The sequence below is a fragment of the Vombatus ursinus genome, unplaced genomic scaffold (genome assembly GCF_900497805.2).
Source record: "Vombatus ursinus unplaced genomic scaffold, bare-nosed wombat genome assembly UNPS02014786.1, whole genome shotgun sequence".
Lineage (NCBI taxonomy): Eukaryota > Metazoa > Chordata > Mammalia > Diprotodontia > Vombatidae > Vombatus > Vombatus ursinus.
Genome location: NW_020954564.1, coordinates 32111384 through 32134941, shown reverse-complemented (window position 1 = coordinate 32134941; position 23558 = coordinate 32111384). Strand labels below are relative to the sequence as shown.

The following is a 23558-nucleotide window of genomic DNA, read 5'->3' as shown; positions in this document are numbered from 1 at the left end:
ATTCCATTTTTGGGTAACTAATTGTTAGAAAAGTTTTTCTTTCTACCAAGTGTAAATCTATTTCAATGAACCTTTTAGCTCTTGCTCCTGCTGTGCCCTCAGGGGCCAAGAAAAATAAGTAATACCTTTGCCACCTGACTGTACTTCAGATACTTAAAGACAAGTATCATGTCTCTCATGGGTCAACTCTTCTCCACATTGTCTTTAGACCTTTCAACTAAACCCCATATGGCACGATCTCTGGGAGACTCTGGGATATATCATTGCCCTTCCATGTGGCACCAGAACTGAACACAGTACTACTCAGTCTGACTAAGAGTATAAATGGGACTATCACCTCCCAGTTGTGAATGTACTTTGATTCTCTTGATGCAAATGAAGATTGTATTTAGATTTTTTTGTTTTGTTTTGTTCTTTGGTTGCCATATCACACATCATTTATATGTAGTTTACTGTCCCGAGCGAGATGGAATCAAGATGGTGGAGTGAGAGGAAACATTTTTGCCTAGCTCTCTCAGCGCAGCTCTTCCACAACAACCTAGAAAATGTGCCAAACCAAATTATTGGGAAAGCCAAGAAAAAGTTTTATAATAAAGGGGATAGTTGGGGGAGTGGGCAACATTTGAACATCACTCATCTGAGCTGGTTCAGTAGAGAAGGAAGAATATGTGTACGCACATGTACAGAAATTCATCTTACCAAATAGAGAAGTAAGAGAGAAGGGGGCTGAGGAGGGGGCTATATGAAGAGGGGAGAATAGATCAAAGGAGGCAGTGTTAGAAACAAAACAGACTTTTAAAGATGGGATAGGGTTAAAAAAAATAAATATAAGAGAATAGAGAATAGGGTGGAAGGGAACACACAGCAATCATAATTATGAATGGGATGGCTTCAATATTATACTAGAAATCCTAGCTATAGTAGTAAGACAAGAAAAAGACATTGAAAGAATAAGCATAGACAATGAAGAAACATGCAGATGACATGATGGTCAACTTAGATAACCTTAGAAAGTCAAATAAAAAACTAATTGAAACAATTAACAACTTCAGCAAAGTTGCGGGATATAAAATAAACCATCCAAACAACAGTATTTCTGTATATTATCTACAAAATTCAGCAGGAATAGACAGAAATTCCATTTAAAATTATTACAGACAGTATCAAATAACTGGGAATCTATCTGCCAGGACACAGGGACTCTGTGAACATAATTACAAAACACTCCTTCACACAAGGACAGATCTAAATAATTGGAGAAATATTAATTGCTGTGTAGGCAATGCCAGCGGGTAGGCTGAGCTAATGTAATAAAAATGACAATGTTACCTAAATTAATTTATGTACTCGGTGCTATACCAATCAGACCACCAAAGAATTACTTTATAAAGCTGGAAAAAAAAAATCATAGCAAAATTAATCTGGAGAAACAAAAGATTGAGAATATCAACAGAATGGAGGGTAGGGGGGTGGGGGGGAAAGAAGGGAGCCTAGCAATATTAGATCTCAAACTATATTCTAGAACTGTAATCATCAAAACAATTTGGTATTAGGTAAGAAGGAGAAGTTGATCAGTGGAACAGTTTAGGTACATAATATACAGAAGCACATGAACATACTAACTTAGTGTTTTATAAGCCCAGAGTTGTAGGATATAAAATAAACTCACACCTGAATTACTGCAATAGCCTCAAGTCCCTTTGCACGTTAGTGTATAGATCTGACACTGTCACTATACTATTCAATAAACTCCAATGACCCTCTTTTGTTTTCAAGATCAAATAGAAAAGGTTTTGTTTGATATTTGAAACCTTTCCAACCTGGTCCTTTTCTACTTTTCTAATCTTCTTAAACTTTAGTCTCTTCCACATACTCCATGATCCAGCAACACTATCCTTCTTGCTGTTCTTTGTGCATGACTTTCCATTTCCTGATTCTCCACCTTTTCATCCTCATACTTGAAATTCACTTCTTCCTTCTGTCTCCTGGTTTCCCTGGCTTCTTTTCTTTTTATTTCTTGTGTGCGTGTGTGTGTGTGTGTGTGTGTGTGTTATTTTTTTTTTCATTTTTTAAAAATTTGTTTAGATTTATCAACAATCACTTGCATAAGCTTTTGAGTTTTAAATTTTTCTCCCTCTCCCTCCTCAAGATAGTATGCAATCTGACATAGGCTCTACATATACATTCCTATTAAACATATTTTCACATTAGTGATGTTGTAAGGAAGAGTTAGAACCAATGGGAGGAACCACCTGGCTTCTTTTCAAGATGCTGTCCCCAGTCCTCCTGTCTGCTAGTGTCTCCCTTCTGAGATTACCTTCCATTTTCATTGTGTGTATCTAATATGTATCTAGTTTTTAGCATATTGTCTTCCCCCCATTAGAATGTGAGCTCCTTGAGAACAGAGACCATGTTTTTGCTTTTCTTTATATCTTTAGTGCTTAGCAAAATGCCTGAAACACTAAGTGCTTAATAAATTGTTGTTGACTAACAAGTCCTTTCTTACCAGTCAGGCTTTCTTTAACCATGCCAGTTCACAAAGATCTTCCCTTACCTTGAATTACTGTATCATATACTTTATATATCAGTTACCTAGCATATGCTGTCTTGTTCTGTTCCTTTTGTTTCATGTGTAAATGTACTCTTTTCCTGGACTAGATTTCAAGTCCTTTCTATGCGTTGATACCCCACAATGTTTTGTACATAGTAGGTATTTCCTGATACATGCTGGTATTCTTGTAACTAGTCAGACTTCTTGAATGTAAGATGTAAATATAAACAAGCCTTGCAAGTATGTTAATAAAAAATTCTTGAGGCCTTTAAAATCTTTTATAGGTCTGTAATACTTTTATTGCCCATCTAGTATCTTAAAGCTAATAAATCTGATAAGACTAATAATTTTTTATTTTAAGAAATGAGGTTTTCATTTAAAATTCATCTCTTATTTTACCAGAGAAAATATTAGTGATTTTAGAAACTTAGGTTAACTCTTTTCTAAACTTTGTAGAAATAAGTTAGGATTAGTTCAAAACATCTTTTTAAAAAAATGTTTTTATTAGTGTCATTTTAAAAAAATCATTTCTGGAAATACCACTCTCTACTTTCCCAACTGAACTCTCCTTCATAGCAAAGAAAAGCAGTTATGCCAAGACATTTAATATAACGACCATATTTGACAATTTCTACAGCATTCTATCTGAGAGAAGGGAAGTATTCAACATATTTTTATTAGGTCCTTAGTCTGTTCAGATATCTCTGTTCAACACTGAGGAAGATGCAAAATTAAGGTATTGACTAGGACCCTAAACTAATGGATCTGACAGTAAATGATGACTAGTAGAAAAGAAAGCTCATAACTGTCTGGGGAGGAATTAAGGAATTACTAGTTAGGTTTTAGAAATGAGAGAAGTTAGTCACTGAGTTGATCCAACAAAGAGGAAAATTTTGATTTAGTTATTGGGAATTAACATTTAAATGTTAATTGTAAGGGGCAGATCTCAGTTTGTTGATTATCTTCAAAGAATGAATTTTTTTTCCTTTATGCTAAGTTTACATGATTAAGGGTAGATCCTACATTAACTCATGATTTTGAAAAATAATGGTTAAAGATTCTGTAGAAACTAATAATGATAATTGACATTTGTATAGCTCCCTTTTGGGGAAGGTAGTATGTAAGAAAACTAGGGCACAAAGAGGTTAAGTGATTTGCCTAGAACTAGAATTTGGATTCAGATTTCCTAACTGTTCATTAAGCCATATGCCTTATATACCTTACCTAATTCCACTCTGATAGTTTAAGTGGTGGCAGGAAAAAAGGATTCTGAAAGAACATAGAATATTCTCCATAATGTTTTCTTTTCCTTGATTTGCTTCTCATATTCTGTTCTAAGTTGTTGTTTTATAATTATAGTAGGTTTTTCTGTGAGTTATATTCGCATATTAAATTATAAGTTCTGTGAAGGCAAAGACCTTAATTATTCCTGTAACTTACTGAGATCGAGCATCATACTTTATAGCATGTAGCAGGCACTTCAGTGGTGTTTGAATGAATTATGAATTATAAACCTTCCATTGTGGGTAAAAGGACAGGAAAAAGAAACAAAATTTAAAAAATTTTCCCCTCAAAATCAAGTGTTCACATGCTGATATTTATTTATAATGATGTTTAAGCCCATAATATCCAGGGTGCATGTCTAAAGAACTTGATAATAAGGTCAGTTACAAACATATCACATCTTAACATACTGAATTCTCCCAGAAGCAATATGAAATTGGGAATTAGAATGTTTCTGTTGAACTTAGGGATGGCTAATTGACTTTGGTTACATTGGTTGTGGTTTGATTTTTATAGAAGGATGCCCTACAGTGGTCTAGAAATCCATCTGTGCCTGAGGGAGAAGAGTTGGAGGATACAGCAGATGTAGAAAGCTGTGGATCCAACGAAGCCAGCACTGTGAGTGGTGATAATGATGGTAAGTACCTTTAGCAAAATTATTATAAAGCTATGAAGAGCTTCTTTAGGGGCTGAACTTCTACTTTTTCTTCTCCAGTATCTCTTGATGAAACCTCTTCCAATGCCTCCTGTTCTACAGAGTCTCAAGGTAGAACTATCTCTACTCCCAGGGAGACTTACAGAGCTGCTTCACAGGTATGAATGATTGGAGAATGGGGAGATATAGAATTGCAAGTCAGAGTTCCTAATGTATAGATTGAGGATTATGGAACTCTTTATAAAGTAAGCAAAATGAAGTTCTATCTACTGATCTGTAAGCACTATGTTAAAAGGCAGGTAGATGTAGTGGAAAGAGCACTGGACTTAGAAAATGTGGGTTCAGATTCTAGTTTTACCTTGTGCTGTGTAGCCTGGGGCAAGTCACTTAATTTCTTCAAGTCCCAGTTTCCTTATCTTTCAAAAAGGGATACTATTTAGACTACCTATGTCAGAGGTTGTTGGGAAGATGGAGAGAGAATATATGGAAAGCACTTTTTACCAAGAAATTCTATATAAATGTAGGTCATTATTATGGAAGTATGTAGAGAAATGTAGGTAATGGACCAGAGAACAGGTATTTTTATTCTTTCCTGAATAGATAATTTTAGTGTCTGGTTCCAATAAATCATGATAAACTGGTTGTTCTGATTGAAAAATCCCTTAGGATCTGTGGGAGTAAAAGAGGAGACAATACTTTGGGATATATAGTAGTAGTTTTTCTTTCTCTTTTGGAATGTAGACAAGCAAACCTAAGAAAAAGACTGGGGTGATGCTACCTCGAGTTGTGCTGACCCCTCTGAAAGTAAATGGAGCACACATGGAATCTGCATCAGGTATGTGCACGTTTCTCTCTCTCTCTCTTTTTTTTTTTTTGTGAGGCAATTGGGGTTAAGTGATTTCCCCAGAGTCTCACAGCTAGTGAGTGTTATGTGTCTGAGTCCGGATTTGAACTCATTTGCTCCTGACTCCAGGACTGGTGCTCTATCCACTGTGCCACCTAGCTGCTCCTTGTGCACATTTCTTGCTGGATACAGTCCTTCTAAACATTATCCATAATGTTGTGGGGAAACTGCTAGATTTGTAGTCATTATGATTTAGTGATATTGGACAAGTCACTTAACTATTCTATCAGGTTTCAGTTGGTCTAGATGGCCTCCGTTTGCTTCTTGTTCTAAGTTTCTGATCCAGCAATCTATGATCTATTTTTGTCCTTGCCAAGCTTTAGGATGGGGAGGAAACTTGAACCCATGCCATGTAAAAATCATTTGAAGGACCTGGTAGTCTTTAGGCTGAAGAAAAGACTTATTATTAACAGGGCATTGATTGCTGTCTTCAGCTAGCTAAAGGGCTATAGTTAGAGATTAAATGTATTAGACTTGTCCCTAGAGGGGAGAACTAGGACCAATAGGTTAGAGAGAAGAAGATTTTTAATCTCACTGTAAGGAAAAACTTTTTAGTGACTAGAACTGTTTCAGAGTATAATGGGCTGCTTTGGGAGGTGATGAGTTTCTTTTCTCTGGTGGCATTGTAGCAGAGGATGGATGTCTACTTGGTAGGATGTTGTAGAGGATTACCGATTTCAGGTAAGATTTAGAGTAGATGGCCTGGATCTTTTATAGTTCTAAGAGTATTTGAAAACTCAGGCATCACACAAAATTAGTCTGATCCTTAAAATTTTATTTAATTTCGCAAATAAGGATATTTTCATTTTTAGTATCTGCTCAGAAGCAAGAGCACAGTAGTGTGGTCATCTTTGTCACACTTTCTCAAGAAGTATTCAGCAAGGCCACAGATAAGTCTTTAGAACATTTTAGCTCCTGCTTGATACATTTTGACCAGTGATCTGATTTGCTTTTAGGATTTTCTGGACGACATGCTGATGGAGAGAGCAGCAGCACATCTAGCAGCAGCAGTAGCTCCCTGGCCCTGTGCAGCACTGCCATGCGTAATCGGGTGGAAATTACCCGTGACCCTCCCCAGATCTTGCGAGGTATTAGGAAACCAGCAACAGGTAAGTTGTTAGAGATTGATTTATTTGCCTAAAAATACAGCCATTTAATGTGTAATTTTTCTTCAAGAGCTTACAAGTCTTAATTGTGTACACGTATAAGCCACGTGTCCTTCACTACAGTGTTATAGTCATAATGTCAGAGCTGGGTAAAACCTTAGAGTTTATATAGTACAACATTCTCATTTCTTATAGAAGAAGAAACTGAGGCTCAGAGGTCAGACAGTAAATTTTTTTCGGAACTGATATTAGGATCTGGATCTTCTAACTCCTTGTCCAGTGATCTTCTTGCTATATCATTCTACCTTCGGTGAAGAATTCTGACATTAGGGGTTTTTTTTCCTCATCAATAACCGCTTGCCAATTTTTTTAAAGTTCTTATTCTTTGTTGAATTTGCCTATCTTTTTCTTAACCTAATCAACCATTCCTCTCCACCTAGTCAATAGAATAACATATATGGAAGTGTTGTATAAATGTGAGGTAGTGTTGGTATTACTGGTTTTCAATGGTTATGTCGAGTAGAAAAACATCTTACAGTTTGAAATGAGAATACAGTTGTCCCCTTGCCACATTCTCCCCACCACTCAAAACAAGTCCAGATACTTAAAAAAAAGTCTTGCTTTGCTGGTGGATTGAGTCAGCATGGGGTTAGTTGAACTTAGCATTCAGTTCTGGCTCTTTCATTTGCTAATTATGGTAAAATTACTTCCTTAGCTTTCTCATCTATAAAATGGGAATAATAATACTTGTGCCATCCATCTCATTGGGTTATAAAAGAGGCTATATGTGTGTAGAGCTATGTAAGAGTTACTGTTACTTTTAGAATCAGTCAACAAGTATTTATTTAATTTTTTTTTTTTTTTTTTGCTTGAGGCAGTTGGGGTTAAGTGACTTGCCCAGAGTCACATATCTAGTAAGTGTTGTGTGTCTGGGGTCAGATTTGAACTCAGGTCCTCCTGACTCCAGGGCTGGGGTTCTATCCACTGAGACACCTAACTGCCTCTCAATAAGTATTTATTAAGCACTTACTAAGTTTCAGACACTGAGCCCAAAATTTAAAAAGTCTTTGCTCTTAAGGAACTTAAATTCAATTGGATTCATTTAGAGGAAGCTATCTCTACCTTCAACCTTTCTTTACCACTCTGGTAATAATGGGGTCACAGTAGTTGGAGCAGGAGCCCTATTTAACTAGGGATTCTAACCTAACCCCTTTACTGTTGTTATCTGTGATCTATGACCCACTCTCCCCCAACCCCACCTCCATAGCTTTCCATAGAATTGTTTCTTAATTAGCTTGGTTGTCTTGCACAAATCCACCCCTGTGTACCTTATTTCCCACATCTATAGACTTGCTTGAGGTTTAGCTAAATTTTCTCTGAGGTCCCTTCTAGTTCTAATATTCTGTGCTTTGACTCATTCAGAGGTAGATCTTTATTTAGGTATAAATATGTCCATAGCATCTTGTCTAATTTCAGCCTTAAAAAAAACAACTTTCATTTCTTCTAATAGACATTGTGTTCTGAGGCTGTGTGATATATTAGGAAGAGTATTAGATTTGGAGTCAGGAGTTGAATTTGAATTCCAATTGTGCTGCTTGACCTCTCTGGGTCTGTTTTATTGTAGGATTCTTTGTAGCTGTTATCCTACTGTAGGGCTTATTCCTAGACTTCTCTTTTGCTCGTTAAGTGCAGTCTAGGTAGTCTACTGACTGTCACCTAATGACTGGCTGCCAGCTTAGTTTTCCAGTGGAATGGAGTCCTTTTTTGGTGGTGTTGACCTCAACACAATCTAGAGCATAGGCATAGTTTTATCTTTGGCATTAGTGGAGAGCAGATTCAACTGTCCTGCCTAGATGCAACCTGGAAAGGATTGAATTGGATCTAGTAAGGCAAAAGATCATCTCTAATGTAGATAAGTTCCCTGGGCAGCTTACTCAGCACTGAACACATAAATTCTCTGTTTTTTAGTTGAAATATGGTTTTCTTTTGAGAAAGTGAAACATACACTATACCTTGTTTTCTTTCTTGCTTCAATCGTTGCAGGGCAAATGAAGCGCAACAGAGGGGAGGAAATAGATTTTGAGACACCGGGTTCTATCCTTGTCAACACAAACCTCCGTGCCCTGATAAATTCTCGAACTTTCAATGCCCTTCCTTCACATTTCCAGCAACAACTCCTCTTCCTCCTGCCTGAGGTGGACAGACAGGTAGAGATGAGTGACCCCTCCTTTGTCTCTCTGTATGAAGCTCTTTTCTTCTCTCTCATAAATATCTTTTTCTGTGTTGATCCCTCTAGGTTGGGACAGATGGCCTGATGCGACTCAGCGGCAGTGCTCTGAATAACGAGTTTTTCACCCATGCAGCTCAGAGTTGGCGGGAACGCTTGGCTGATGGTGGGTAGATGCCACCATCTTGAGTACCTTGAGATGTGTTTGTTATAGGATCATACATAGTATTATATTCTTTTAATTTAAAGTCCAGATATTAATTTTTTTCCATCCCAGTACTTTCCAGTAGTCTTTATTCACAATACAAATGTATTGGTGAGTGTTCATGTGTTACAAAGGATATAAAATTGTGCTTAGCAACTCTTGGTTTAAAATTCTCTCTCGTTTTATCTGGTATGTTGTTATGTAACTTTTGTGTACATATCTCCTGTATCTCCTCATCCTTACTCTTTCTGATTAGTAATCACCTTATTGCAATCATTGTTAAACAATAGACTTAAGTTATACAAAGTAGGTGGTGTTCTGTGGAAAATAACACCTACCAGTTCTGACCTCTAAATCCTAGTATAATCTGGTTTCTTAAACAATTAAACACTTTGACTCCCTGTGATCATTAGGTCCTTTTCATTTATTGTTGTGGGGGAGGAGAAAAAGTTCTTGGTTTCATTTGGCAAAATGTGCTGCTTGCTGTTGAATGACTGATTTCTCTAGGGAGGAGTGAGTTTCTCTTGAAGCTATTTGTGAAGCTGAACCTCCTCTCTAGATGAGACTATGGAAGATGGTGCAGAGGACAGAGGGGATGAAGAACAGGAGTTCCCCCCTACCTCAACCCATCTGAGAACATAGGCTTTGCAGGCTCAAGGCATTTGGGTACCAGGAGAGCAGCCAAGTGGTGATGATGATAGCCCACTCATTAGGAGAGTTTTGTTCCTCTACAGGTGAATTCACTCATGAGATGCAAGTCAGAATACGACAGGAAATGGAGAAAGAAAAGAAGGTAGAACAGTGGAAAGAAAAATTCTTTGAAGATTACTATGGACAAAAGTAAGCCCTTGGAGTTATTTACTTACAATTTTGTCTCAAAGGAAGGCAGATTGGATCTTAAAGAGGCATGTGTATACAAACGCACACACATATACATGCAAGTAATATGAAGCACTTGAGTGGGCTGGCTAATTCACATCACAGATTTGATCTTAAGAAAGCTTAGAGTGTATGGGAACTACCTCGGTTTGGGGACCATATATTATACAGTGTCCATGTAGTTTTTCTGTAATGGACACTATGAAGATTTTTCACTTTGACGGCTTTTGCTGCCTTGGTACTTGAGATTTGCCTTTTGATCTTTCTGAGCTACTAAAGATTTTTCATAATGTGATCTGTTTCTAAGATAATTTGACCCATCTATGCTCAAATTATAAAATGGAAAAGATTTTTTTGGCCTATAACTTCCTTTACATGATTTTCATTTGCAGGTTGGGTTTGACCAGAGAAGAGTCACTGCAGCAGAATTCTAGCCAAGAGGAAGCTGAAGTCAAGGGTGGCTTGTGCGTTCCAGGGGAAGCAATGCGACCACAACGTAGCCCTGCTACACGTCAACGAGACGGCCACTTCAAGAAACGCTCTAGGCCAGACCTTCGATGCAGAGCCAGGAGAAGTCTGTATAAGAAACACGAACTTGAACAAACAGAAGCCACTAAGGAGACAACACCTGTGGTGCCAGATTCCTCCCTTTCTAAAGAAGAAAAGGCTGGAGCAGACTTGACAGAAGGAAGTAGTTCATGTCTACCTGATGTGTCCTCCACGGAATTAAAACCAGACGCTCCAGAGACACCAATTGTGACCATGACTGCCAGGATCCAAAACAGTCCAGAGGTCTTGGCCTTAGCCTCCACTTCTCTCAGCAGAATTCCCAGCTCGCCTCAGGAAAATACTGACCAGGAGGCAAAGGACCAGAAACGGAAGTCCTTTGAGCAGGCATCTGCTTCCTCCTTTCCCGAAAAGAAGCCCCGGCTTGAAGATCGTCAGTCCTTTCGTAACACAATTGAAAGTGTTCACCCCGAAAAGCCGCAGCCTACTAAAGAGGAGCCCAAAGTCCCGCCCATCCGGGTAAGGAGCTATTTAGTAGCTACTTAACATCTGAGTGCTCCTAGTCAGGTTGACTTTGACAGACATGAGATTTGTAGGGTCTCATTTGCAGGAAATTAAGCGCTTGGGTACTACATGTTAGATAGGCTGTAGGTTTGGGGCTGACAGTTTTTTAGGCTGAATGTTCATTTTCTGCATTACAGCTCAATCTTTGTTTCTGTATTTTCTTGCTATCCCTCTTGTCATCCATGCTGTAAATAGTCCTTATGTCCATCCTTACATTTTGAAGCTTTTACTGTTTTGGGTTAGGGGGAATAAGGTTCGTTCCTTCATCAATTTGTACCGTTCTATTCAAATTATCTCTAGAGTGCAGAATCCCTTATGTCTTATTGGTATTATAGCATTTTTATTGTTAGATTTATTTGTGTTGTGACTCATATAATCCTGCTAGAAATTAAATTTAGAAGTATGTCATGCCAGTCTAGGAGGAGGAAGTGCCTGAAAAAAGGGTTTTTTGAGAAAGGGGTTGTGAGCAGTTGCCACAGCCATTAGTATTTTAAAAAAAAAAAAGTTTTGAGTAACTTACCTTCTAGGACTAGGAATTGTACATAATGTGGGGGATAAATGTGGATCTCAAATATAATAAGGAATCAAAAATATTTTCTGGTTCCTTTCATTTCAGATTCAACTTTCACGTATCAAACCGCCCTGGGTGGTTAAAGGTCAGCCCACTTACCAGATATGCCCCCGGATTGTCCCCAACACAGAGCACTCCAGCCGGGGCAGAACTGGTGCCAGAACCCTCGCAGACATTAAGGCCCGCGCTCTGCAAGCCCGAGCCCAGAGAGAAGCTGCCACAGCCTCCATCGGAGGTGGGGGTGGGCCAGGGGGAGGTGGTGGAGGGAACACTGACGAAGGAGGTGGTGGAGGTGAGGCTAGTGACCATCCCGAGCACAGGGGAGCCAAGAGGACTCACGGAAGGTGTGCGACAGATCTACAACGAACACAACTATTGCCGCCTGGTCATGTCATAGATGGGGAACAAGCCCTGATAGAAACAGAGACTCCTGAAGGAGACTGGCTGCTGGCTGGGAAAGATGACTTGTCCTCTTCCCCCATTGGAGAGGAAGGCTTCATGTTTCACAGAGTTACTGACATCCTCACAAGTGAGTCAGAAGAGGCTTTACTGCCTCTCACTGTTGTTTCTCATAGCCAGCCAAATGATGCTATGGTCCAGCCATCTTCTGACACCCTGGTGCATGATCAGTTGAACGAGAAGTGTGATTTGCCTACTGATGTAAGGACTGAACATGAGTCTTGTACCACTGCTCAGAAAGAGAAAAGCGAAGAACAGGGACAGATGGCTCTCTCAGAGGACGATTCTGTTCCGTCTCAGGTAGGAGAAGTTGTCTTAGAAAAAATAGCTGACCAGGCCCTAAATTTGAACTCTAATTCCACTGTGAAGGACCCTGTACATTCATTGGTATCCAGTCTAATCCCTGAATTGTTATTGGATGAAAGGCAGCAAGATGGACCATTGAATGAAGTAGTACTTAATGACTCAGATCCACCCACCAGGCAAAGCAGTGGCAGCCAAGAGAACTTGACAGATGAAGCTCTGGTTGCTGACAGTGTAGTTCCTTGGTTATCTGGTCCATTAAATGTCCAGGCAATACAACAGCAAGAGTTAGACTCTAGGGAAAGCACCTCATCTACTGAACCCCACCGTGGAAGTGACCCAGAGAAAAAGGTTACTGCTGAAACATTGGATTTACTTGGTTGCCTCCCTGCTGCCCAAGATAGCATTAATCCTTCTGATAACCTTCCACAGCTTTGGGAACTCTCCACACAAGGAGATATGGCTGGTGTCTGTAAACAGATTGAAGAAGTTCAAAGACTTAAAATTAATGGAGACTGTGAAGCGCTGAGTACCCACAGTGAGTCAACAGACACAGCCTCTGACTTGGAAGCTGAGCTCACTGAGGACAGTGCAGAGACAGATCCCAGTCCAGGCCTCCAACCCAACGCTGAGGGAACTGTAGGGCAAGGATCTTCAGTTGGGAGCATGAGTGAGCAATGTGATTGGAATCAGTCTGACTCTTTAAAAACTAATGGAGAGCCATGCAAAGCAGACTTGTCTTCAGTAACTGCAGTGGACAAGGGGCTTGAGCTTCAAAGCTGGGTGTCTCATGTGTCTGGCCCACTGAAGCCCACTGAATCTTTACCACACGTCAGTTCTGAAAAACAACTAGGGTCTCCATGCTGTGCCCATCCTGTGTCATCAGTTGAGACCAACAATCCATTGGTGATGCAGTTGCTTCAGGGCAACTTGACCCTAGAGAAGGTCCTGCCAGCAGCACATGTTACCACCAAACTGGAAGCTATGCGGCCATTATCTGAAAACATTGAGCAGAGTAGCAATGGTTCCTTTGGAGAGTCCACTCTTGATCTTGAGACAAATAGAAATGTTGTTGGAAGAAATAGCTCTAGCTCTGACTCTAGTTCCAGTTCCCCAAGGGCTTTAAGGGATGTGCTTACACAGGAGTGCCATAATCCTGGGGCAGTGCTTCCCATGCCCAAGGGTATCCAGGCTCTCCCTGGAACTCCCCCAAAGAACTCCAAGGTTGTTCCAAATTCAGGCTCCCCACAGCCATCGGCAAACCTGGTAACATCTGGGAAACTGGGAGAAGTGGAGTCCAAAGAGAAATTCTCTTCCTGCAGTTTTGAAGAGCAAAAAGAGTTGACTATATCCCCTAGCCTGCCACAAACCAATAATGTAGATTCAACCCTGGGTAAAAGTCCAGGAAAGCAAACTGCCCCAAGAATACCTCGGTTCTTATCTCCAAATGTGATCTCCATTGGTCCCAATCAAATCTGTGGGGCCCCGGTGGATAAAAACTATGTTGGTGGACAGGGGAAAAAGCTTTTTGGCTCTGGATTCCTTGGGAGCACAGCTGTGGCCCTACATCATTCCAGGTCAGTGGAGCCGCTGCCTCCCAACATCCCTACTGTGGAGCCAGTTTTTCCTAGTAGGAAGCCAGGACTAAGTAAAAGCACAGTATCTGGAGGAGGAGGAGTCCAGACATCAAGAGCAGAGTGGTCCCCAAAGCAGCCTCCCAACTCTTTTAGTAGCATCAAGAATGAGAACATGCTGGCCTGTGGGGGTAGCCCACCCAAGAGTAATGCAGAGAACAGGAAAACCATTGGCCACAAACCTTTTGAACTGATGGAGCATTTTCAAGGGATGCCCCTTGTCATGGATTTGCCATTCTTCAAGCTCCCCAGAGAACCTGGAAAAGGGCTCAGTCAGCCATTAGAGCCTTCTTCCATCCCCTCCCAGCTCAATATCAAGCAAGCATTTTATGGGAAGCTTTCTAAGCTGCAGTTGAATTCCACCAGTTTTAATTATTCATCTAGCACACCAGCCTTTCCCAGAAGCCTCGCTGGGAGTGTGATGCAGCTTAGCCACAAAGCAAACTTTGCTGCAAACCACAGTGCATCACTCTCAGTGCAAATGTTCACTGATAGCAGCAACATGGAAGAAATCTCGCTGAAATGCTCCTGTAGCCTAAAAGCTATGATCATGTGTAAAGGATGTGGGGCATTTTGTCATGATGACTGTATAGGACCCTCAAAGCTTTGTGTATTGTGCCTTGTGGTGAGATAATAAATTATGGCCATGGAAAAAATTGTATATTTAGTGTGTGTATTTTGATAATGATCTGAAATCTGTACACAGGAAAATATTATTTGTTATAATAGAGACAATATTACACTGAGCAGGAACCACTCCTGCCTTCCCCCCAAATCTGCAACACTCAAGCCTTCTGTTCGCTAAACTTCTCGGGTCTGCAGAGGATCTTCTCTTACTGGAGGGGTTTTTCTAGCTTGATGCCATTATGGAGACTTTATTGCCTCTCCCAAGTCTAACCCCTGACTCTGAGAAGCAGCCTGCCCTCCAGTGGGCCCTGTGTAGAAGCCACTTGACCTTCAACAGAACTGGTAGGAGGAGCTAGAAGGCTGAGTTCTCTATGAGGGGCTGTTAGGTTAGGACCTGCTTTGCTTAAACAGAAAAATTTCAGTCTTCCACTCAATTCTTCTTGCCACCTGTTTTTCTGCTACTTTGCAACGAGTCAGCATTTTCTTCTCCTACTGACTGCCCTCCTGCCCCTCCCCCACTCTCCTAAGCAAAGGGAGAAACTGTGAGCTCCTCAGAGCTGAGTGACATTGCAGTAACTCTCAGCCCTGCCAAGCAGGGTTATTGACCCATGTTTAGGTGATTACTTAGATGGAGCCATTTTGACCCTGGGCGATTTCAACTCAAGTGGTTCCTGCCTTTCACTCCTGAGAAGCAAAAATTTGGAAGCTTTCCTGCCTTGACATCTCTCACTGGATTAAATGAATTCTGCCTGAATTATGGGCTCAGAATTGGGAGGGTAGGGGGCCAGCTTTCTTGTTGAAAGGCTACTGCTACTGTCTCAAGACCCTGTAACTCAGGAGTTCAGTAGTGTGGCAAGTGACTTCCCACCTCAGAGACCTTCTCCAAGCCATTTTGGACTTGCTGTGAGTGGGCAGCTGTGAGAGCGCACCTGTGTATGTGAAAGTCATTTTACATTTCAAAGCAGTGTGTGTTTCTTATTTTTATATTTTTAACTCTTTATTCTTGGATGTATAAAGTGAAATATTTGACTCTTGTAAGTATACTCTATGCATCTCTAATGTTTTATCATGTATTTATATGTTGTACACAGTACTGGCCAATTCTGTAAATGGATGTATTGTACATAGAACATAAAGGTCTGTTCCCTTATTTTCAGTCTTCAGCAGTATTGCATTCAAATGGTGTTAGTTACTAATTTACATCTGTAGTCAGAGCCACTGTATTCTGGTCTACCCAATGTGAGGGTGGGCTCAAAGAGGCGTTTCCAGTTAGATCCACCAGGCTCTCTCTCACATAGGTAACTGTGGGCAGACTCAGGTGCAATTTCAAGGTCAGCCTGCCCACACCTTGGCAAACAAACACATTTTAAATGCTCCTTGGCGCCTTCTTTTTAAAGGTGTAAATTCTGCAACTGTGGCTTTTTGCTGCCACATATGGCAAATCTCCAGGAACATTTACAAGGAGGCGCCCTTTGTCATAGACAGTATTAATTGCTGTGGGGCTCCCTCATATGTTCCCAGGCAGCACAAGGAGTGTCCTCACAGGTTTGAATTCGGTGTGGTGAACTATAAGGGAGCCCAGTAAGCATGATCATCTTTAGAAATGTGGCTGTGTAGGTTGGTCTGGCCTGACTTTGGATGGTGGAATTAGGAAGATAAAAGGGTATAATGGTTTTCCTCCCCAGCCAATTTTTAGTGAATAGGCTCACCTGTTTGTCTTCATGCTCTACCCCTCTTCCTCCCCCCGCCCACCCCCCCAGTTCTTTTATCCTTTCTTGTTACATACTTGACTATTCTGTTTAATTTCAATTTCCCCTTCTGTAAGAGCGCTTCTGAAAGAAGTATAAAATTTGTATGGCAAAAGCGCATTTCATTGAGTTGAGTCAGGGTCATTTACCTGTCCCCCACCCCCCCCCTTTCCTTCAGTCCATTGTGGCAACTTTGTGATATGAAGTATGAGAGAGAACAAAGTGATGATTTGAAATGCGGTGTTGGCAAGTCCAAGTTGACAATTTCAAAAGCCTGTTTACCAAAGATAGGGAGCAGAGAGCCCAAGCAGTTTTGAGCTTCTTCTTCCTTCTTCGCTGTGTCCTTTGGGGCCACTATAGTGTACAGTTTGAAACTGGTCTGGTCTGCAGAGCTGTCCAGAGAAAGCACTGCTCTTATATGTCCCTTGTGGTATTGGAAAAAATAAACTTTCTGTAAAATCTGCATTTGTGGTTTCAATTATCTTCATAAGTAGTCTGTTATTTGGAGTGTATACATCTCACTGATTTGGGGGTAGTAGGAGCGAAAATACTTCATTTTCTTCTGGACGTTTTCCATCAAAAACATCTTGTGATGTTGGTCAAAATGTAGTGACCCTTTGCTTCATTGAACTCATGAAGATTAGTGAAATTGACTTAGGGGTGTGTGTGTGTGTGTGTGTGTGTGTAAAAACTTTTAGAGCAAGGAAGAAGTAAGCTGTCTGTTGTCTAATCTTTCACTGCCGTAAGTCACAAACTGTAAAACCCAGCTTCTTCTGAATTTTGTCTTTAAAATTGCAAGCAAAAACTTCTACTCACAATGCTCTCCTGCGCTGCTTCTTCCTACTAACTATGAAGGAGATGGTTAGTAGGCCCATCAGAATTGGAGAATTCTTGATACATTTCAAATGATTTGTGTGTACTAATTAAAGTATATTGAACAGAATAATAGTGGAGGAACTGAACCTTAAGATTTTTAGGTGTGGTGACTGAAAATGAGCATTGCTTATGTAGTCTGCATGCTTGGAAGTGAGCTACCTTTTAACTCTGCCTTACAAGTAAGTTTTTTGTTAGGCCTGTACTGATGTATCACAAAATCAATCAACAAGCATTTATTAAATGCCCACTATATGCCATGCACTATGCCAGGTGCCTAGGATACAAGACAACTGAAACAACCCCTACATCTAAGGAATTTAATATTTCAAGTTAAATGGTAGAATACTACTATTTGATCCTTTGTCTGGAGTCAGGACTGCTTGGCAATCTAGACATTTAGTCTGTGAGAGGTGATTGTATTTAGAGTCATCCCAGATTCTTCTGACTCCAGCTTTAGTTTTGTTGAGCAGAATCGTAAGAGTGAGCAGTGAATAGGAAGAATTAACTTTGTTCCGTGGCACAGGAGAATGTTTTGTCAAAAGTATGGAAGGAACATGATCTTAATTGGTTTAAATGTACAACCATTAACTCCTTTTTAATTTAACTTGCCCTGTTGAAATAAACTCTTTAAAAAATTGCATAGATAACTAGTATATGTGAACCAGAATATGTCTAGGAAACTAAGATAAAGGCTTTTCATTGGCTATTTTGCAGGCTAGTATATTAATGACAGATTGAGGGTGTAATGTACAGACCACTTGGGATTGAATCCCTGGATGCTAACTAGTTGAATGACCACTGGTAGGTTATCTGTTATATCTCAGAGGTGGGGCCAGGGATGCTTTGTTAAAACTGAAAGTGCTGCAGAAATGTGAGTTGTTACTAAAATGAGCTAGTTGGGTTTTTCCAGTAGCAGTAAATCTCATTGCTATTGGAAAATTTTCACCAGAATGAAACTCTAGGTTAGTGTTAGGTCTTCTCTTTAACTGTGCTAAGGGCTAGAGATGGAATCTACTCTTGGAGGAGGGAGGAAAAGGAATGCCCCCTATCAAATACCCCCACCCCCCAAAAAAAAGTTTGGACCAAAAAGGGCACAAATTGCTTGTATTAGAATCAGATACTATCACTAGGAGAAGACGTAATAGACCAAATAGTCCTATCCCCATTACAGAAGAAAGTGAGGCAAAAAGAAGGAAAGTAACTCAATGATGGTCATGTAATTAATGGCAGACAGAACTAGGACTAGAACTCAGGTCTGCCAACTCTCAAGCCAGAGCTCTTTGCATTAGAGCAAGTGATTTTACTTTAAAACTGTGTAAAAGCTGGAGAAGCATGGTGGGATTGTGTTCCTTACAAAAGCATCCCCTATAGGACTCATTTAAACATCAGGCTCTCCTTGCACTTGTGAATCAGAAGTTATTGATTCCCCAAAATTTAATTCATACTTGAAGTCTGCCTATGCTGTAACTGAATGATTAAAACTCTCTGGAGGTCCCTTCTAGCTCTGGATCTATGAATTCCTGTGATCCCTCTCCCCAGTTAATTTTTTTAAGATAATATTTAAAACAATTTTCTGAAAATCATTTTAAAAAATCCTATAACCAACCCATAACCCAGATAGCCAACATGTGTGACTTCTGATTGAGATCAGACTATAACGCAGGGGCAGCCTATCTGAGTTAAGTGCTGTTCTCCAAATTGGAGCAGCACAGGCTCCCTTTAAGATGATCTGGGCGTGTGCTTCCTTGGTATGGTTTTCTCATTAGATAAGTACTTTTCTGATGGATTGCCTTTGGGAAGTTCTTAGCTTACTGAACCGACTTATTCTGTAAGTTTCTCAGACTGTCTTTCCATGGTGGCTATAGGGGCCTGATCCATGATTATTTAAAGAGAAGCAAATCTTATATTCTGTTTTGGCCAGATCACATGTGGAGTATTTTGTTCTCTGGATGTCCTTCAATAAACATTTATTAAGTGCTTATTATGTTCTAGGCACTGCAAAGCACTGGGTTATAAAGAAAATAAACATGGTTCCTGCCTTCAAGGAACTCATGCTCTAATGGAGACAATGTGAAAAATTTGAACTTGACAAGATTTTTGCAGTGGAATGGGAAGGTAATCTCAGAGGAAAGCAGTAGAGTGTGTGTGTTTTAATCTCAGAGGAAAAGCTCTGTGTATTTGTGTTCGTGGTGAGACGAGCAGACGTGTGCTGACCTAACTGGGAAAGGCCTACCTAAGGTGGGATTTGAGTTGAGTCTGCAAGGAAGTTAGGAGATAGAACATGAGGGACAGCCAGTGAAAAGGCAGAGCTACAAGATAGTGAGCAGGGAATAACAAGGAGGTGAAGTCAGTATCCCTGGATTGTAGAAGGAATTTTGTAGATAGGAAGACAGATTAAGGACGAGAAGGCAAATAAGGAATCACTGAAGTTTATTGAGTAGGTTAGTGACAGAGTCAGACCTATACTTTGGAGAGATCACTGATATCTGAGTGGGGGATGGATTGGAATGAGAAGAGACTTGAGGCAGGGAAATCTATTAGAAGTCTTGCAGTATTCCTACATAACAGGGATAAGGTGAGGAGGGCCTACACTGATGTGATTAAAAAAAAAAGGGGACTTACTTTTAAGTAACTTTTTAGCTTTTTAGAGATGCGAAGGTAAAAACAAGGCTTGGCAACAGATTGTATATGTGGGGTGAGAGTGGGTTAAGAAGTTGCTAGATTTAATGGCTGGTTTCTTTTCAGTCTTCAGACTTCTTGACTTCTCTGTAGCCCAATACTGTTGATGACCTTTTCCTGTATACTCTGGGTTTTTGTGATATTGGTCTCTTCTAATTCACTCCTTAGTCTCCTCTGTTGGTTCTTTATCCAAGTCATGCACATTTTAGGAAAGTTACTGACAAACTGAAGTGGATTTTGGGGGATGGGTGGAATCAAGATGGGAAGAGTGTGAGAGACCATGTTTTAAATGAATCAAGTGAAGGAATTGAGAATGTTTAGCCTAAAGGAGTGACTTTGAGGGTGGGCTGGGAATTTAGTCTTTGCACATTAAAAGCATCCTTGTGTGTGAGAGGAATTAGAACTTGTTGCTAGGCCTACTGGGAGGCTGTTACAGAGGTGCTTTCTGCTCATCTTGAGAAAGGATTCTTAATAAGTAGAATTGTCAAATAGAGGAATGGGCTGCTTGAGGAGGCTAGAAACTGTCTTTTGAGATCTTTAAGTAGAGACTTAGATGATAAGGATATTGTAGACTGTGATTCCTGTTTTACATTAATGACCGGACTTGAGGACCTCTGATGTTCCTTCTGGCTCTGAGAGTGATTCATTTATCGCTTACTTTGCTGCAGGCAGAGGCTGAATTAACAGTAGTTTTCCTCAGGTACCGAAAGCTTGCTTGAAAGGAAGTGGGTGCATACTTTGGCCACCAGATACAGAGAGGATACGTAGCAGTCTGTTTGTTATACAGTGTTTATTAAGTAGATTCAGTCTTATATATGATATACAGATTCCAAAGAAAAAGGATTCCACGTACTTATGAAATCAGTGCATTTAGCAAGTAATACCATGGAGAGAACAGCTTGATTAACAGCTCATTGGTCTTTTGTTAAGTGAGGGGGAGGGCGTTGGCCTGTGCTAATCATTCCACAAACAAAACAGAATTCAGTTGCATCACATAGAATAGACACACATTCTAAGAATTAAAATATTAAGCCACATTTACTGGAAAAACCCACTATATAGAACACAAATAATTTTTATAGAGAGCATTGAGGAAGAAGTCCTCATCTGCTTAAAAAAGCCACATTAAGTTGCATAGGTGCATCTCTGTAAAAATATAATTTCGAGGTGAAACAATTGATTAAGCAGTAAAGTGTCACCTTTAGAAGTTGGAGTCCTTCCGTTGTCTTAAGTGCCATATTCGTGCTATCTAAGCCTCTCCCAAAAGGTGGTTATTTCTTCCTGGGTCCCTAAGTGTCCCAAGTAAGTACTGAAGAAACATTGGAAAGTCTTCAATTCTTATCTCCTCAGTATCAGATTTACACTTTTCTACCAACCTGTATTTGTGCCAGAAGGTGAAGGCCATAAGGGTTGTCCCCTTATAGCCATTTGGACCCAAAGGCTAGTATAACCTCTGCTTTTCCATCCTTTTATCATGAGGAGAATGAGACCCATTTAGGTCCTGACAGTTCTCCATCTATGCCACTTACCAACCAGAGATCAAGAGGTGTCCTTACTTTGACTATCACTGCTCGACCAACCACAAGACAAAGGACCATGGGCCATCCATGCAAAAAAGGAAATGATTTGCTAGTTCCATAAGTATTGGTAGCAAATCCTAGTTCTATTGTGGTGAGTTTAAAAAAATTATTTTTTTTCTCTTTTAGGTGGAAACATAGGTAAGAGAGAAGAGATTTGTGGCTTTGCTAAGCAGATGAGTTGAGTGAGGCGCATCTTCCTCCTCAACAGCGAGTCTTGCAGACCACACAGGGATGGGGGGATCTGTACATGTAAACAGTACACTTTCACTGAGTCCAAAATTAGGAGCCAAAAGACAAAGGTTCACATTGGTCTTAGGTAGATACAGGCAAAGAACTGAGCTCTTGAGCTCGGAACCAACAAAAACCAAAAATTTCTAAAGCACCACTAAATTATATAAAAATCAGACCATGGACGGATTGAAACTGGTATTCTGGTGAAATACTACACTACCTTGTAAAAAGTTTTACAAAAAATTACAAATTAAAAGTATATTAACCCTCTGAGTTCAAAGCAGCATTTTGAAAATGGACTGGTAGTTAATCCGCCAGCCACCCCTGGAGTTGTGAGTGGCCCTTTGGATTCGGAGTAGACGGGTCTCACCTGTTTGGAAATCCTCTGAACGCTTTTCCCCCTCATTACAACACTGTCCTCAGGAATTGAATAATCGATGTGTACAAGGTATGAAGGTAAGATGAATTTCAGATGGGTTAAACACAATCATGGGTTTCCCCATGGGTTTGATCTTCTACAAAGTCCCAAGTCCTGATCACCTCTCTCCTCATTAACACCAATCCTCCTTACTCTTCCAAAACCTGTCCCAAACATTCTTGCTGTTCATTTTCCCTTTTTTCCTTTTCCTCTTAAAATCCAAAATGGAGTTTAACCCTTGGGCCCTTCAGCAAGAATTCAGGACATTTGGGACATAGCTTTTGAAACAGCCTTAGGGAGCAGAGCTGTAGTTGGAATGGAGACCAGGGCAGATGTGAACATGTTCTTCAGGCCTACAGCCAGAACAAGCATGCTGGTACTTGGGAAGAGATAGTGAGGAGTACGGGGTGGGAGGGGAAGAAGCTGCATCTTTTAAATGAGGGGGAAAAAAAAAAGGCAAACCAAGAACCCAAGAAGTTTCTGTTACTCTACTAGGAAATGGGGTCCTGTTTCCACTTAATAACCTGCTCCAGATTCTGCCATTCATTATTAGGGCTTCAAAACTGACTGACCCACCAGGTGCAGGTTAAACCTAGGAGGTGACGGTGACATGATGGGGAATCTATTGTCCTTCAGAAGCTGCACCTGAGAGTCCTGTCTTCTCCCAGTGGCATGTGTTTTATATTAAACCTACACTCTTACCACAATACTAAGGCAGGGCCGAAAGTGATCTGTTGAGACGCTTGAACTCAGAAAAATCCAACTTCAAATTGTAGCAAATGCTGCTCTTTATACAGTCCCTTGTGAGGGGAACCTCTCCCCATGTCTGTCTTATGTCATAGTGTGTCAAGAGACTGATAGCTATGGGATTAGCCTGGTTGCTGCCTCAGGAAGGTGAAACATGTAAGCAATCGATAACAAGAATTCTAAGGTGGCGATTGTCTCAGCCATTTTTTTTTTAACATTAAGACTCACAAATTGCTGGGGGTAACATTTTGCAAAAGGTCTGTTGGTTATTTTGTAGTATTGTTCACACACAAAAATAAATATTTACACAAATTCAAATGTTGAGAGTGTGTGTGTGTGTGTGTGTGTTGGGGCAGTGGGGACTAGGGGGGTGCTGTGATCTGAATGGTACATGGTCTGGGAAGTGTGTAAGTGTAGGGGAAGAGGCTTTGGGCACTGAAGTTTGTGCTGTGATGTGGATCTGTCTTGGCTGTTTCAACCCTGATGAGGCCTAGGCTGCCCAAAAAAATCAGTCAGGGAAAAGGCTTATTTTGACAGAACTGGTGTGATTAAAATGGCATGTGGGAGCCCTACTGTCCCTGGGAACAGGGTATATAAGAGAGAAGACTATACCACTTTTAGTGGGGGGTTGAAAGGCAGAGTTGTGGGTTCCTCATCTTTCGGTTGCCCCTTGTCCTTTGCCACTCATCCAGGGGCCTTCCTGGTTAGAGCCAGGTCATAGGTTTTTGTGCCTGGAAGGAGGAATAGTCCAGTCTAGTTCCCTCCCTCCCATCCTGAGGGAAGCCTGCCACTATCTTGAATGC

General features: G+C 40.5%; 1 protein-coding gene across 2 annotated transcripts in view; it reads left to right on the top strand.

The window, feature by feature from the left end:
- Positions 1-16687, top strand: part of ASXL1 (ASXL transcriptional regulator 1) — a 67166-nt gene extending 50479 nt beyond the window's left edge. The window contains exons 4-12 of one of the 2 annotated variants that reach the window (XM_027867776.1): positions 4352-4472; positions 4593-4648; positions 5232-5325; positions 6351-6503; positions 8544-8707; positions 8797-8893; positions 9667-9772; positions 10204-10837; positions 11499-16687. In XM_027867776.1, coding sequence (XP_027723577.1) covers positions 4352-4472; positions 4593-4648; positions 5232-5325; positions 6351-6503; positions 8544-8707; positions 8797-8893; positions 9667-9772; positions 10204-10837; positions 11499-14483 — 4410 coding nt within the window. In that variant the 3' untranslated portion in view covers positions 14484-16687. Of the gene's footprint in view, positions 1-4351; positions 4473-4550; positions 4649-5231; positions 5326-6350; positions 6504-8543; positions 8708-8796; positions 8894-9666; positions 9773-10203; positions 10838-11498 lie in introns of both variants that reach the window. The other variant, XM_027867775.1, reaches the window with a different exon arrangement.
- Positions 16688-23558: the final 6871 nt, after the last annotated feature.